The sequence below is a fragment of the Schistocerca piceifrons genome, chromosome 4, assembly GCF_021461385.2.
Source record: "Schistocerca piceifrons isolate TAMUIC-IGC-003096 chromosome 4, iqSchPice1.1, whole genome shotgun sequence".
NCBI lineage: Eukaryota > Metazoa > Arthropoda > Insecta > Orthoptera > Acrididae > Schistocerca > Schistocerca piceifrons.
The window spans coordinates 638,298,114-638,316,335 of NC_060141.1; the positions used below are offsets into that span (position 1 = coordinate 638,298,114).

The 18,222-nt window shown below is 45.1% G+C and overlaps 1 protein-coding gene across 2 annotated transcripts in view; it reads right to left on the reverse strand.

Annotated features, from left to right (window-relative positions):
- Positions 1-18,222, reverse strand: part of LOC124795416 (peptidoglycan recognition protein 1-like) — a 144,279-nt gene that overhangs the window by 36,553 nt on the left and 89,504 nt on the right. For both annotated transcript variants that reach the window (XM_047259439.1, XM_047259440.1), the window contains exon 2: positions 8,007-8,201. In XM_047259439.1, coding sequence (XP_047115395.1) covers positions 8,007-8,201 — 195 coding nt within the window. The remainder of the gene's footprint in view (positions 1-8,006; positions 8,202-18,222) is intronic.

The window sequence follows — 18,222 nt, forward strand, 5'->3', positions numbered from 1 at the left end:
AAGTGAGACTCTTTAGATACAAGCTGTGTAAGGCTAATGGCGCCTTGCTAGGTCGTAGCCATTGACTTAGCTGAAGGCTATTCTAACTATCTGCTCTGCAAATGAGCGAGGCTTCGTCAGTGTGCATCGCTAGCTATGTCGTCCGTACAACTGGGGCGAGTGCTAGTCAGTCTCTCTAGACCTGCCGTGTGGTGGCGCTCGGTCTGCTATCACTGAAAGTGGCGACACGCGGGTCCGACATGTACTAATGGACCGCGGCCGATTTAAAGCTACCACCTAGCAAGTGTGGTGTCTGGCGGTGACACCACACTGCATATGCTCAATTCCCGCCAAAAATTATTTGAATAGTATGATACATGCGCTTCTGTTTACTAATAAAGATTTGTATGAAAAAAATTTGCAGAAAGAAATGTTGAACATGAGCAGAAAATATGGCTCCTAGACCGGAAAACCCCCATAAGAATCTCAGTAGTCTTGATGGCAATAAAACATAAAACTGCACTTTGCTAATTGCCGATTTCGGTTGATTAACAACCATCTTCAGATCATGGGTACTAAAAGGTCGATACGTGTGCAACAGGATGCGCTACCAAATATGTTACCGAGCGAGGTGGCGCAGTGACTAGCACATTGGACTCGCATTCGGGAGGACGACGGTTCAATCCCGTCTCCAGCCATCCTGATTTAGGTTTTCCGTGATTTCCCTAAATCGTTTCAGGCAAATGCCGGGATGGTTCCTTTGAAAGGGCACGGCCGATTTCCTTCCCCATCCTTCCCTAACCCGAGCTTGCGCTCCGTCTCTAATGACATCGTTGTCGACGGGACGTAGAATAACACTAATGTTCCAAAACGCAGGGCATGAAAACGCGATTCTTCCGGGACTCCTCGGGTAATATTGGTGATGGTAGGTCAAGTGTTTTGGATAGCCCCTGAGCTAGGGACCATTTGTATACCCAACAGAAGGTCCGCGTTACTATCACTATCCTAGAGTACAGGGTAGAAGTATGAGTATTACACAGTTCTTCTCATTAGGCAAGTGGAGAAAATCTGTTGGTACTTTTTGCATTTGATGTGGTTTGGAATAGGCCTCAAAGAGCTTACGGAGGCACCATAAGTTGTGGGCTGCTCCTTCGAAAACCTCAAAAGTGCTTTTCTTTTTACCATTTCTTCGTACCGACACCGAACCGCGAATTCCAAGACAGCTATGCGCAGTAAATACCTGAAATTCTTAAGATATATTCTTAAGATTCTGATCCCAAACAACCATTAAAATGTTACTGAAATCCATTTCCGATATAGAGTTTCAGAGTTACCTTACATGTAAACGGAAAATATGAAAGTAAAATACGATGTGAGGCGAAATCTAAACAGTAAATAACCGCATCAAATTGCTCAAATTTCAACGGTATATTCTCTAGGCATTTATCTAGAAGCGTCATCTTCCAGTTATCGAGAAATATCCTAAAACCACGGTTTTTGAGTACCAAAACCGAGCCGTAGATTCCAACAAAGCTGTGGACAGCAAATGGTTGTAATTTTTACGATATTTTGCTAAGACCCAGATTTCGAATAACCTTGAAAATTTCTTGATAACTTTATCTGTTTTCGAGATACAGAGATTCAAAGTTACCCTAGGTGTACATGTAAAATACACACGTAAAATCTGGTATGAATTGAAAACGTAGCTTATAAAGTGACGTAGCGCGGAGAAATATGCGGTAAAGTGTCTCTGCTATTAACAGAACAGTTCTGTAAACTTCATGTTTTAGTACTGAGTCACATGTAAAATTTTTGTGCACTCAAAGCCGGTCTGAGGCGTTAAATTGGCATTGCGTTATTTCAATTTCACGTAAGTAAACTATCAAAATTCTTTTGACATATGAAGTTCTTTTTACGTGAGTACATACCCTGCTATGGCAGGGGAAAGAAGGGAACCAGTGGAAAAATGCTCCTGCCGGAGGCTAATATACTCCTGTTTATTTTAGTTGAAAAGTGGGTACCAGCTGCCTCATACTACTTTCCTCAGGACATATAAAAATTCTCCAAAAAATTTTGGCATGTGAACATATTCGCACTTTTTTAGCTGAGGAAGGTGGAGACAGCGGCAGTAGGAAAGAGATAGAAAAGTACTTAATACTGGTAGATACTAGACAGTGGTCGTGGTATAGAAAGAGCGAAGGAGACAGTAGCAATGGAGAGAAAGGAAGGCATACATTGGCAATGGTACGTAGTTGATAGTGACATAACAGTGCTAGGAAAAGAGTTAAGGGGACAGTGCCAATGGGAGAGGAAAAGTAAGAGACGGAGGAATTGGAAATGAGTGAGAGCCAGTGATAATTAGAGACAGAGTCTATGGCAATGACAACGAAGTAGAGAGAGAGAAAGGGAAAGAGAGAGAGAGAGACAGTGAGAACAGACAGCAGCAGTGGGAAGACATGAATGAGATAGTAGAACTAAGAGATAGAGTAAGAGGGAAACAGGGACAGGAAGAGGAGACAGAAATGGCAGGACAGGATACTGTGGCTGTGAGGCAGGAGACAGTGACAGTTAGAAAGACAAAAAAATAATGACAATGAGTTGGGTTGAATGAGTGAGTGAGAATGCGCAGGTAAAGCGAAGGACTAGTGGGTGAGAGTTACAGTTAGGGGATCTTTTGGGAGTGAGAGGTGACTTGCTTGTCAAAAAGAGTTTGAATATGTTAACATGCCAAAATTTTGGAAAGATTTTTAAAGGTGCTGAGAACGGTAGAATGAGGCAGCTGATACCCCACTTTTCAAAATGGTTCAAATGGCTCTGAGCACTATGCGACTTAACATCTTAGGTCATCAGTCCCCTAGAACTTAGAACTACTTAAACCTAACTAACCTAAGGACATCACACAACACCCAGCCATCACGAGGCAGAGAAAATCCCTGGCCCCGCCGGGAATCGAACCCGGGAACCCGGGCGTGGGAAGCGAGAACGCTACCGCACGACCACGAGATGCGGGCTACCCACTTTTCAGCTGAATCTTTTAAACACGAGCATATACGCCATTTTTGTGCTACGATAGGAGCATTTTTCTGCTGGCCAGTACCAATGAACAATTATGGCAGAAAAATAGTAGCTGGTAAGATTCACCACGTGAATCAGAAGGGCGGCAGAAAGCGAGTGTCCGGAAGGTGCAGAGATCAACCTTCTGTGGATGTGTGTATTACACTTCACAAAATCGACATTGTCCACATTCAAGAACTGTTCAAAACAACGTTGGAATGAACAATGGCGCGCCACAGTGATCACAAAGGTTCGCACCATCAAGATCGAAGTCGAACTCCTTAGAAGTTATAAACGGCGCGGGACGTTCAGCTAGTTATCCACTCTTAAAGAATGCATCGTTTTTGTGTAACGGGGTGATGAGAACTTGTGGAATGTGATGGCATGCAACCGAATGCGAAACAGTTTGTCGTTGAGCTTGTCGTGAAACAGCTCCAGATAGTGCTATATTATGTTTGGTACGCACGAAAAAAAAATCCAGAGGTGAATTTGTCGAGTGGTTCCAGCTGGTGTCAACTGCAATGTCGCACGCTTTTTAGGAGGGATAATTTGCTCTAAAGGGGTACAATCTTTATATACAGATCAGGAATAAAGCAACAGCAAGTTATTTTGACCAGCTATTGGCCAAAAGCAGTGCTCATACCATAGTTGTACTTCTCTCACGCCAATTTTTCCACTCTTCATGCTGTGTTGTAAATATAACCCACTGCCCTTGCAAGATTACACACACGAGAGAGAAGTATAGGGGACAAAGCGCCTCCAACTTTTTGCAGCAGACTAAACAACTTTTCAGCCAGTCGGTATAACAATTTTTTACGAATGCGTTAAGGCATTGATGTTACTTTATCTTGATACAATTCTCGTGGTATTTCTAATTTTCAGTGTTTCTTTCATATGCATTTCCTCTTCAAATCCCGATTGGTCAGAGTTGAAACAAACTCCCTACTGATCGATGGGATATATTTGCTTATCTCATCTACAAATTTTCGGGCCGATTACGCAGTTCACTGCGCATCGTCAAGCTGACGCTTTGTTTGAAATTTCGTTACCTTATGTCTCCCAATCCCGTAGCACTGAAGTTATGCAACTGTGCACTGCTTCCTTTGAAATCACTGTAATCTATGTCACAAGTAATTTGATGTACATTACGCAGTACGTCACTATCACGCACATCTTGAAAATTGTATGGAGCATCCTTGAAACGCGCAAACACCAGCTTTTGTAACAAGTGCGTTTTTCTTACGCACTGCCTGGTCATGTTGCTGCGGACTCACTCGAAATCTGTTCATAATTAATTTTTTATTATGTTGCGGATGATCTTCCATGTACGTAAATTATGCTCAGTACCCGCTCCTTGGACAACGATTGTCCTTTACTACGTTTCACTGACAACGGGATATGTGACTCTGCCCGACAAGAATGATGAACGACAAGCCTTGACACCATTTTCAGTAACACTTCCACTTGTTAAACACTTATCGTCATCATTGTATTCCTCATGTACGTTGCCCGCACAGCCAAGCGTGTAGGACACCACACATTCCACTGACCCATTTTGCAAAAACCTTAATATTTCATCTGCCACTTCCCTCTCACTTTGCGAAATTTCTTGGGTTCCTTTCTCACGAAACGTCAACTTCGGTAACACTGTTGTTGTAGATGCAATGTTTGCTTTGTTTATGGTTGCCGTTGCTCTGCGTCGTACGAACACCACTAGTACTGTAGCACTGTTGTGAGTTTCTCGTCGTCTAAGCAACTCTCCTATGCTCCGTAGCCCTCATCCTGTACTCACCACTGGATACTTCCAGTCCCGTCACTTGTAGCCTTTAGTAGCCAATATTGTGGTTGGATAGCGGACAATATGTGGGACGTCGAATACCGTAAACATCATTAGCCTTTCATCGTAGCCGGCCGAAGTGGCCGTGCGGTTCTAGGCGCTGTAGTCTGGAACCGCGAGACCGCTACGGTCGCAGGTTCGAATCCTGCCTCGGGCATGGATGTGTGTGATGTCCTTAGGTTAGTTAGGTTTAACTAGTTCTAAGTGCTAGGGGACTAATGACCTCAGAAGTTGAGTCCCATAGTGCTCAGAGCCATTTGAATCTTTCATCGTAACCAAGCGCAACAAGTCAATGTTGATATGACAAACATTGTACTTAGTTTCAAGTTCCTTAGTAAGCACGAAGTGAGTTACACTTACATGTTAGTGTGTGTGAGTGTGAGTGGGTGGGTGGGAGCGTGGGTGGTGGTAAGTTTCTATGGGCCCAAACTGCTGAGGTCATCGGTCCCTAGGCTTACACAATATTTAAGCTAACTTAAACTAAATTACGCTAAGGACAACACACACACCCATGCCCTAGGGAGGACTCGAACCGCCGACGGGGGCAGCCGCGCGAACCGTAGCAAGGCGCCCTAGATCGCGCGGCTACACCGCGCGACCGTGTATGTGTATGTGTGTGATGACCATTGATCATAGATACTGATTCTTTAGTAAGTATGATCTGAAATTGGTTGTTAATCAACCGAGACAGGTAATCAGAAATTTGTAATTTTGTATTCATTGGAATCAGGACGAAAAATTTTTTAAGTAAATAATACAGATAGCTGTATCTTCTTTCGCCAACAAACGAAAAGTAATTGTAAAAAGTAATGCAAGGTAGTACGCGAATAGATCTAAAAGATATACCTTTGTAATACCGGATGGTTTCTTTGGAACGGAAAACTTTGTAGTCCTTTGCATATGTTAAAAATTTTCTCCGAATTGCTGTCTCCATTCGTGGAGAAGATATGATCTTCTGAAATTATATTTTCGAAACAACCTGTTCCTACGAGTCCAGCTTGCAGCTATAATAGTGGATGACTTAGTTTTTAGTCTCTCTCTCTCAAAAAAATGGTTCAAATGGCTCTGAGCACTATGGGACTCAACTACTGAGGTCATCAGTCCCCTAGAACTTAGAACTACTTAAACCTAACTAACCTAAGGACATCACATACATCCATGCCCGAGGCAGGATTCGAACCTGCGACCGTAGCGGTCTCGCGGTTCCAGACTGTAGCGCCTAGAACCGCACGGCCACTCCGGCCGGCTCTCTCTCTCTCTCTCTCTCTCTCTCTTTCACTCACACTTACACAGCCGCTGACAAGGAATGAAAATACAAGCACATCATTTCGGGATTTTTAACCTACTCTATGGCTCCTGAACTACCTGATTTACAGCACTACTTATGTACACTGAAGAACCAAAGAAACTGGTACACCTGCCTAATATCGTGTAGGGCCCCCGCGAGCACGCAGAAGTGCCGCAACAGACGTGGCATGGACTCGACTAATGCCTGAAGTAGTGCTGGAGGGAATTGATACCGCCGGCCGGTGTGGCCGTGCGGTTCTAGGCGCTTCAGTCTGGGACCGAGCGATCGCCATGGTTGCAGGTTCGAATCCTGCCTCGGGCATGGATGTGTGTGATGTCCTTAGGTTAGTTAGGTTTAATTAGTTCTACGTTCTAGGCGACTGATGACCTCAGAAGTGAAGTCGCATAGTGCTCAGAGCCATTTGAACCATTTTCAATTGATACCATGAATCCTGCAGGACTGCCCACAAATCCGTAAGAGTACAATGGGGTGGATATCACTTCTGAACAGCACGTTGCAACGCATCCCAGATATACGCTGTAATGTTCAAATCTGGCGAGTTTGGTGGCCAGCGGAAGTGTTCAAACTCAGAAGAGTGTTCCTGGGTCCACTCTGTAGCAATTACGGGCGTGTGGGAGTCGCATTGTCCTGCTGAAATCGCACAAGTCCACCGGAACGCACAACGCACATGAATGGACGGAGATGAGCAGACAGGATGCTTACGTATTTGTCACCTGTCAGACTCGTATCTAGACGTATCAAGGGTCCCATATCACTTCAACTGCACACAATTACAGAGCCTCCACCAGCTTGAACAGTCCCCTGTTGACATGCGTCCATGGATTCGTGAGGTTGTCTCCATACCCGTACATGTCCAACCGATCGATATAATTTGAAATGAGACTCGTCTAACCAGCCAACATGTTTCACGTTATCAACAGTTCAGTGGTGTTGACGGTCCCAAGGGAGGCGTAAAGCTTCGTGTCGTGCAGTCATCAAGGGTACAAGAGTGGGCCTTCTGCTCCGAAAGCCCATATTGATAATGTTTCGTTGAATGTTTCGCACGCTGACACTTGTTGATGGTCCGGCATTGAAATCTGCAGCAGTTTGCGGAAGTGTTGCACTTCTGTCACGTTGAACGATTCTCTTCAGTCGTCGTTGGTCCCGCTCTTGCAGGATTTTGTTGCGGGCGTCGTGATGTCGGAGATTTGATGTCTTACCGCATTCCTGATATTCACGGTACACTCGTAAAATGGTCGTACGGGAAAATCCCCACTTCATCGCTACCTCGGAGATGCTGTGTCTCGCCGGCCGCGGTGGTGTAGCGGTTCTAGGCGCGCAGTCCGGAACCGCGCGACTGCTACGGTCGTAGGTTCGAATCCTGCCTCGGGCATGGATGTGTGTGATGTCCTTAGGTTAGTTAGGTTTAAGTAGTTCTAAGTTCTAGGGGACTGATGACCACAGTAGTTAAGTCCCATAGTGCTCAGAGCCATTTGAACCATTTGCTGTGTCTCATCGCTTGTGTGCCAACTATAACACCACGTTCATGCTCACTTATATCTTGATAACCTGCCATTGTAGCAGCAGTAACGTATCTAACAACTGCACCAGACACTTGTTTTATATAGGCGTTGCCGATGGCAGCGCCGTATTCTGCCTGTTTGCGTACCTCTGTATTTGAATACTCACGCCTATACCTGTTTCTTTGGCGCTTCAGTGTATTTCCCACTGTGCTTCAGTCTTCAACATTCTCGACGGAACGAACACTACGCTGAGAACTTGCGATGAAAGTTTTAGCATGCAAAATAGTGTCGCTACCCAACTCACACACATCGTACACACACTTACCGACAGATACCTCCGTTGAATTTTCTGTGTGGTTGTGCTGGCTAGCGGCGTCAGATGCCTGGGCAGTGGTGAGCGTGATGATGACGATGAGAATGACTATCGCCAGGGTGGTAAGGCAGGCCGCGAGGACCAGGGCATCCCTCTGGCGCCACCAGGGTACGTGCTTGTCAGTGGCACTGCACGATGTCTGCGTACCTGTCAGTGGCACAGTACACAAGAGTCACTCTGTAACAACAAATTACAGCCTTACTTTTTAATTGTTTTATTGAAAGACCCATATAAAATAACAACTTATAGTTTCATACCGTCGTCGTGCTACGACGAAAAGTAAAAGCAGAGACAATATAAGATTCAGAGAGGTCTAAGAACAACGATTATGTAACTCGCAATAATGAGACTATATCCTTGTCTTTTTGGTAGATATAGCGTCGTATCTTAATGTAACGTAGTATGTCGCCTAGATTAAAAGTGAGTTATATGTAATGTTCTAACTGAGTAGGCCTAATAGCCCATTTTAAGATCAACTATGTCGAAAACTTATTCAAAATTACCTTGCAAAAAAACTAATGAGAGAAATAATCAGGTATCATTAAATGTGGCTCTCTCTGAAACGGAATCGATTCGTTACATGCGATAATGTTGAGTGTCGTCTGGCTCCAGTTCATTCACTATGATTTTAAAAATTGCACCTGAAGTCTGAAAATTACAGTAAATGATATTTTCGTGTATAGAATACCATTTCATAAAAATGGCTCTGAGGACTATGGGACTTAATTTCTGAGGTCATCAGTCCCCTAGAACTTAGAACTACTTAAACCTAACTAACCTAAGGACGTCACACACATCCATGCCCGAGGCAGGATTCGAACCTGCGACCGTAACGGTCGCGCGGTTCCAGACTGAAGCGCCTAGAACCGCTCGGCCACACCGGCCGGCATACCATTTCACAATCAGGAGGTCGCGCATTATTATTAAACGCTGGAATTCATACAGACTATGAACCTATCTGATACTGCCTATAATAATTCCATAAAAGCTGAATGAAAACATTGATATTTTAAGTGTTTCATTTAAATAGAAGAATAGCCGCTACAGTCATTGCTCTTAGACTTGTTGTAGAGGCAAAGATTAATTTTATTTTTGTATTTAATATGGTCTGCTCATTCTACCGTTACTTTTAATTAAGGAAAGGTGGAAACTACTCATTCATCAGTAGCAGTTGGCCATATTAAAACATCATAGGTGTCACATTTTATATTATCGTTAGCCAGTCTAAGGGTGATTCTTATTAACGTTAGAAACCCCCGAATCAACGTAGATGACGGTGAGACAGGTAATTTAATATGAGACACTTGGGGTCGGAAATGTCGGGAAATACCCCAAAAATGGATGAGAAATGTTGAACATGTGACGTCACCAGATGACGTACTCGCCGTACGTGCAGCGGTTGGGTTTGGGCGTGAAAGGATGATTGAGCTATGTAATACTTGCATTCAAGCAAACGGTGTAAATTTTGAACACCTTTCGTAAATGTGATCTGTTGTAAACGTACAAGTTACAAAATTATAGTCCTCGCTGTAACGGAGTAGAACGTGTTCTTATTTTGTGTTTCTTTCCTTTTGTCCCTTCTGGTTTTGTTTACAGACATTATTTAGTAAATAAAAAATGGCTCATTTTCTGGTAACGACGCAGTTCGGGAGCTTAGACTCATTTACTTATAACCCAATACGGTAGGTTTTTGCTGTACTGTACTTTGCAGTGTACCAGCGGAGATCGCTAGACTGGTAAATAAAACATCAAATCTTACGTCGATATAAACACATAACTATCTAACGCAACGAAAAAAATTCTGCGTGCCAGACGCAATACTCGAACCCTCGAGCCCGTGCACTAAAGCCCGGGGCCACATCGACGGGAATACTGGACATAGTTTGGGATGATCAGGCGCGACAGACCGAAACGCTCAACTGCTGCACGTACGGCGAGGTGCGTCATTTGGTGACGTCACGTGTCCAACAATTGTCGTCCACTTCTGGGGTATTTCCCGACATTTGCGACCCATGCGTCTTATATTAAATTAATCGTCTCAGCATGATCTACGTCACTTCGGACATTTTTAAACGTTAATAAGAATCACCTTGTGTATAATTTAAAGTTCCCCGCCGCGTTTTCTGTCTCTGCATGAAGGCTAATCTCAGTAACTACTATGGGAATTTTGATACGGTTTTCACCGATAGACAAACTGACTCACGAGGAATGTTGTGTGTATGTGTGTGTGTGTGTGTGTGTGTGTGTGTGTGTGTGTGCATGCGTGTGTGGTTGTGTACTGAAGTGCAACCACCTCGGCGGCTGGACTTCCTGGGTGACAGGTAAATGGGTAAATCAAACTTTACGTAAACGTAAGAAGGGCTGCGTGCTCGGAAGGTTTATGGTACCCTGGGTGTGGGGTGTGGGATGTGGGTTGAAGCAGTGTGAGGTGTGAGTTGACTTCATTTGACTTATTTAATGTTTTATTGTGGTGCCTCGACGATGGCTCGAGTTAACCGTGGCGCTGCCAGTGTGCAGGGGCGAAGGTCCTCGTGTAGTCCAGGTGTCCTGTCGAAGGCTCAGTGCGTCCACTTTGTCCAAAAGTTTGCGTTTGAGGGAGATGATAAGTACCTGGACAGTCGGCATGTCGAGTTCCTGGTGCAAGCTATGGACCCTCGCCCACCTGGGTGTCCCAAGGATGAACCAAAGGCCGTGATTTGTGAAAACTGCAGTAAATTGATGTTGGATTCACACGCTGTCCCTCAGGTGGAGCATCCATACAATATGGGCGGATGAACTGTGGCTTTATAAAGACGGAGTTTGGTACCGACGTTGATATGCGTGGCCAGACAAGTTGTCCGGCCACGGATTCCTATAAGTGCTGCCTGTGTGAATCTGGGGTGGGTCGCTGGTCATATATAAACTGAGTGACCAAATCTCACGGGAAGGGTCGTCCCGTCTGAAGACACGTCGTTTGTGATACGCGAATGTCGAGGCTAGATGTGGCGTATGGCACCAATTGTACACACCTGATAATTCTGTTTCACGCAGGTGTGCAGTGAACATGTCAGCACCCTGCGAGCTAGGGTCGATTCAGACTGGGCTCCATGGGTATGGAATACGACGTCACGTAACGGTCAAATTAGACTTCATGACGGATGTTCTTGACAAGGTTTGTACGATAAACAGGTGAGAAATGAAACAATAGCAAAAGTGTCGTCCAAACATTGCAAACTATGACATTTATTTGCTACGGAAAATATATACAAAAAATGAAATAATATTTAGAGGGCAACGCACTGACGAGCAGTGACTACTGCCCACCGCGCGGTTGTATGCTGCATGGTGGCGCTGAGGGCACGTGACGCGGTAAGAGAAGTACACTACTGGCCATTAAAATTGCCACACCAAGAAGAAATGCAGATGATAAACGGGTATTCATTGGACAAATATATTGTACTACAACTGACATGTGATTACATTTTCACGCAATTTGGGTCCATAGATCCTGAGAAATCAGTACCCAGAACAACCACCTCTGGCCGTAATAACGGCCCTGATACGCCTGGGCATTCAGTCAAACAGAGCTTGGATGGCGTGCACTGGTACAGCTGCCTATGCTGCTTCAACACGATACCACAGTGCATCAAGTGTAGTGACTGGCGTATTGTGACGAGCCAGTTGCTCGGCCAACATTGACCAGACATTTTCAATTGGTGAGAGATCTGGAGAATGTGCTGGCCAGGGCAGCGGTCGAACATTTTCTGTGTCCAGAAAGGCCCGTACAGGACCTACAACATGTAGTCGTGCATTATCCTGCTGTAGCGTAGGATTTCGCAGGGATCGAATGAAGGGCAGAGCCACATCTGAAATGTTGCGTCCACTGTTCAAAGTGCTGTCAATGCGAACGAGAGGTGACCGAGACGTGTAACAAATGGCACCCCACACCATCACGCCGGGTGATACGCCAGTATGGCGATGACGAATACACGCTTCCAATGTGCGTTCACCGCGATGTAGCCAAACACGGATACGACCATCATGATGCTGTAAACAGAATCTGGATTCATCCGAAAAAATGACGTTTTGCCATTCGTGCACCCAGGTTCGTTGTTGAGTACACCATCGCAGGCGCTCCTGTCTGTGATGCAGTGTCAAGGGTAACCGCAGCCATGGTCTCCGAGCTGATAGCCCATGCTGCTGCAAACATAGTCGAACTGTTGGTGCAGATGGTTGTTGTCTTGCAAACGTCCCCATCTGTTGACTCAGGGATCGAGATGTGGCTGCACGATCCGTTACAGCCACGCGGATAACATGCCTGTCATCTCGACTGCCGTTGGGATCCAGCACGGCGTTCCGTATTACCCTCCTAAACCCACCGATTCCGTATTCTGCTACCAGTCACTGAATCTCGACCAACGCGAGCAGCAATTTCGCGATACGATAAACCGCAATCGCGATAGGCTACAGTCGGACCTTTATCAAAGTCGGAAACGTGATGGTGCGCATTTCTCCTCCTTACACGAGGCATCACAACAACGTTTCACCAGGGAACTGCTGTTTGTGTATGAGAAATCGGTTGGAAACTTTCCTCATGTCAGCACGTTGTAGGTGTCGCCACCGATGCCAGCCTTGTCTAAATGCTCTGAAAAGCTAATCATTTGCATATCACAGCATCTTCTTCCTGTAGGTTAAATTCCGCCTCTGTAGCACGTCATCTTCGTGGTGTAGCAATTTTAATGGTCAGTAGTGTATATTAGCGGAGCAGAGACAATTGAAGAATCATTTTAGCGACGATAAGTGGTGAAAATGCGGATATCCACCGACTTTGAGAGAAGCCAAGCTGTTGTGGGCCAGTGCCTGGGAGCGAGCATCTCGGAAAGGGCGAAGCTGGTCGTCTGTTCGCGTGCTATTGTCGTGAACATCTATGGAAAGTGGTTGAAAAATGCTGAAACCACGAGTAGGCGACAAGCTGGGGGCCCATACCTCATTACAGAACACGGGGACCGGAGGCTTGCTCGCTCTCTAAAACAGGACAGGCCGCGATCTGTGGCAGACCTGACGACAGAGCACAGTGCTGGCGCCGGCCCGAGTGTTTTGGAGTTCACCATTCGGCGCACAGTGTTGAACAAGGTGTTCCGCAGCAGAGGACCCCCCTTTTTTCCCATGTTGATCCAACAACATCGTCAATTATGATTACACTGGGCGTGATACTATCGAGATTGGACCGTGGATCAATGGAATCGTCACGCCTGATCGGATGAATCCCGTTTATTGTTAAACTTCGTCAATGGCTGTGTCCAGATACGTCGTCAGCCTGGTTAACGGCTGCTCGAACCATGCATCTCGCCACGTACGCAGGCCGGTGGGAGCAGTATTATGTTGTGGGGGACATTCAACTGAGATTCCATGGGACCTGCAGTAGTAATCGAAGGCACCGTGACAGCTGTGGGCTACGTGAACATTATTAGGGATCACCTATACACCCTGATGCTTGATGTCTTCCTCAATGGGAATGGCACCTTCCAGCCCAATAACTGTCCGTTTTTCAAGGTCAGAATCGTGCTGCAATGGCTTGAGGAGCGTGACAGTGAACTCACGTTCATGTCTTCGCCATCAAATCTGGCTTATCTGAATCCGATGAAATCCATCTTGGAAGCTATCGGACGCCAGCTTCGCGCCTACAAACCAACCGCCCGTAAATTGCGAGAAGTCTGTGAGCTGTGCGTAGGCTTCTGGTGCCACAATCCTCTGGAAGCCTGTTAAGTACTTGTCGAATCCATGGCAAGTAAAATCACTGCTGAATTGCTTTCCAGAAGTTTACCAACACGGTTTTAAGTATTAAGTTGGAGGTCATAATGTTTTGGCCCATTATTCTACATAGAGCCTTATATTATTCTCATCACGTTTTTCTTTCTTTTCTTCGAAGTACCAAATATGAGTCAACTATTTTTTTTTCCTTCCAAACAGCTAATATTTTCACAGTTTTAAAAAAAAGGTAATGAAAACAGTTTCATCAAATTTCTCTTCCATCTCTATGGTTCATCAGCGGACATCCACTTGGCTTCATGATGCTGCCACCCGGCTCACATTACCAACGCAACCTGTAGCAAGGTACCTGGTTACATCAGCCATTTTCACTCCCGCTACACTATCAATGGTTAGACGAAAAAATAATGTTGTGAGAAAACAAACAGAAACAGCAGCTTAATGTAACTACAGCTACAAACATGATAACCAAGTTCATAACTGTTCCCGAATGTAATAGCGTCATATTTAGAATATAGAGTGGAAATCCATGAACACATCTTCCCACCTTAACTGTGTCCTCTACGCTGCTATCACTGACTCGGACGAACTCATAGCTCATCGCATCTCTCCGTTCTCGTTTTAGATTGAAACCTGACGATGGCGTCCGTCGCTAAGCGTAAATTTTATCTTTGGGTGACTAGTAAGTAGATAATCAGAGTATCCGATTGGAAAAGCTCCGATATCATATAGCAGTTCAAAAGTACCAAACAGCCCATCCTAAAGAAAAGCCATTCAACTGTTTCAAAACACAGACCAGTTTAGGCATAGCTTCCCACATGTCTAGGACATCGGTACTACCCAACCTCGACCAGGATACTGAACGATAACGCTTATGCTCAACATTAGAAAATTTGAAACATCTGAAAGACGACATCTCGATGATCGCCTGAGGGTCTGAAAGGCAGATTACTTTATAAATAAAGCTAATAAAAATTAAACCTCCAGTTACCTCATCTACGCACGGAAACTCTCAGAACCAACAGGCCAGGTGCACATGCGGAAAAATGATGCTTATGAGTGCCGTTACAAGAGCCAAGAGGGACTAATAAGAGTGGAAGACCAAGAACGAATCGCTCGGATTAAAAAGGGTGTAAGACAGAGATGTAGTCTATCGCCCCTACTGTTCAATCTACACATCGAAGAAGCAATGGAAATAAAAGAAAGATTCAAGAGTGGAATTAAAATTCAAGGTGAAAGGATATCAATGATACGATTCGCTGACGACATTTCTATCCTAAGTGAAAGTGAAGAAGAATTACATGATCTCCTGAAAGGAATGAGCAGTTTTATGAGTACAGAATATAGATTGAGAGTAAATCGAAGTAAAACGAAAGTAATGAGAAGTAGCAGAAATAAGAGCACCAAGAAACTTAAGATCAGGATTGGCGATCAAGAAGTGGATGAAGTTAAGGAATTCTGATACCTAGGCACCAAAATCACCCATGACGAACGGAGCAAGGAGGCCATGAAAAGCAGACTAGCACTGGCAAAAAGGGCATTCCTGGCCAAGAGAAGTCTACTAGTATCAAACATAGGCCTGAATTGGAGGAAGAAATTTCTGAGAGTGTGCTTTAGGAGCACAGCATTGTATAGTAGTCATACATGAACTGTGGGAAAACCGGAAAAGAAGAGAATCAAAGCATTTGTGATGTGGTGCTACAGAACAATGTTGTAAATTAAGTGGAGTGATGAGCAACGAGGAGTTTCTGGGCAGAATCGGCGAGGAGACTGGAGCTGGTATCTTCTAATGTAGTAGAGGGAGGTGTAGAGGGTAATAACTGTAGAGGAAGACAGAGATTGGAATACAGCCAGCCGGCCGTGGTGGCCAAGCGGTTCTAGGCGCTTCAGTCTGGAACCGCGCGACCGCTACGTTCGCAGGTTCGTATCCTGCCTCGGACATGGATGTGTGTGTGATGTCCTTAGGTTAGTTAGGTTTAAGTAGTTCTAAGTTCTAGGGGACTGATGACCTCAGATGTTAAGTCCCATAGTGCTCTGAGCCATTTGAACCATTTTTTAATACAGCCAGCAGATAACTGAGGGCGGGGATGCAGTTGCTACTCTGAGGTGAAGACGTTGGCACAGGAGAGGAATTCGTGGCGGGCTGCATCATACCAGTGACAAGACTGATGACTCAAAAAAAAAAAAAAAAAAAAAAAAAAAAAAAGAGTTCTGCTTATGGAAACTTGGTGCTCGCGAACACATGTGAGGAGCGCGTTTAAGATGTGCTAGTTGTCGCGTACGTGTTTGGCACACTGTCGTAGCAGCAATAATTGTCATTGGAATGAAATTTCATTCATAATTATTTTTCCGTAGCGATGATACAGAAGGGACCAATTAAAGACGGTTTCGTAGAAGACTGCCGTCTTTCATCATACGATAGCACTAATCGACATTATTGTTATAGCTGCCAAAGTTCCTTTTGACCTCGATATAAATTCAGAGTACGGTTTTCTCTAACTATAGTATAGTTACAAACCATTAATTTTCTTTACACATTGTCACCCTATTCATAATCCTACTTCCTATTGCCCTATTTGAAAGTCCGAGTACTATTATTAACACAATCCCACATTTCGTAATGACTTACGAAATAAACCAATGACCTGAACTCAATCGGTATTTCCAAAACTGTTTGTTCATCAACACAGTTACAAAGTAATTTCGGACTGTAAACGGTTTCGACCGCGAAATGGTCACTTCAGAACAGAACTTGTTGTAAAAGCATATAAAATGATCAGCCAAAACTCTATGATCACTGCCCACAGCAACTTTGGATGACGCCAGGTGGCGTTGCGGGTACGTGACGCGTTAACAAGATTATGTAAGCGGAACAGACAGGGGCGGAGGATCACCCTAGGGAAGATATGAGCTGCAAAGGAGAAATACAGCGAGATAACGGACTTTGACCAAGGACAGATTATTATTACGCAGAGGCTGTGGACGAACATCTCGAAAACGGCGAAACTGGTCGAATGTTCACGTGCTACTGCCGTCAGCACCTACGGAAAGAGGTACAAGGACAGCGAAACTACCCCTAGACGCTAAATGGTTGGACGTCCACGACCCGTTACAGAACGTGGGGTTCGGAGGCTTGTTTATTCTATAAAGTAGGATAGATGGTGATCTGTGGTATCTCTGCCGAAAAAGCACAATGTTGGTGCACGCACAAGTGTTTCGGAGCACACCGTTCATCGTACACTGTTGAACATGGGGCTCTGCAGCTGACCACCCCTGTGTGTTCACGTGTTGACCCAACGACATCGTCAATTACAATTTCAGTGGGAACGGCACTATCGAGATTCGACCGTCGATCGGTGGAAACGTGTCAGTTCTTCGGGTGAATCACATTTCTGTTACACTAGGTCGCTGGTCGCCTCCACAAAGACCATCATCGAGGTGAACGGCGGCTCGAAACGTGCGGGGCACCACGAACGCAAGCTGGTGGGGGCATTATTATACTATGGAACACATTATGCCGCGACTGCATGGAACCTGTGGTAGAAATCGAAGGCACGCTGACAGCTGCGTACCACCCGCATCCCTTCATGCCTGATACCTTCACCGACGGCGATGTTATCTTTCAGCAGTATAACTGTCTCTGTCTCAGAGCCAGAACCGTCCTACAATGGTTTGAGGAGCGTTATAGTGAACTCAAGTTAATGTCTCAGTGATCAAATTCGCCTTATGTAAATCCTGTGGAAGGCATCTGGGTCGCTATAGGGCACCATCACCGTGTATACTAATCATCGGCCCGTTATTTAAGCAAATTTCATGGCCTGTGCGTAGACATGTAATGTCACATACCTCCACAAGCTAAAAAAAAAGTCGGATCCCTGATATGCAGAGTCATTGATGTATTTCGTCCAAAGACGGAAAAATAAGCTATTAAGCATAATGTTTTGGCTCATCAGTGTGCACAGCCTTGTGTTGAACGTGCTCCTTGCAGCACATGACACAGTGAACCAGTGAAATGATCGTCGATGAAATGAAATGTCGTGTGACTAGGGCCTCCCGTCGGGTAGACCGTTCGCCGGGTGCAAGTCTTTCGATTTGACGCCACTTCGGCGACTTGCGCGTCGATGAGGACAAAATGATGATGATTAGGACAACATAACACCCAGTCCCTAAGCGGAGAAAATCTCCGAGCCAGCAGGGAATCGAACCACCCTTAGGATTGACATTCTGTCGCGCTGACCACTCAGCTACCGGTGGCGGACATCATTGGTAGAGACCAGTGAATACGAAATTACTTTACGAATGTCTCTGTGAATAGACAGTTTTGAGCATTTATCAGCTGTGATCGTCTCCATTGCGACACACATTTTACTATGCTGCTGTCTGTTATTGTTGCACTGCTTGTGATCTTTCATTGTCCGGA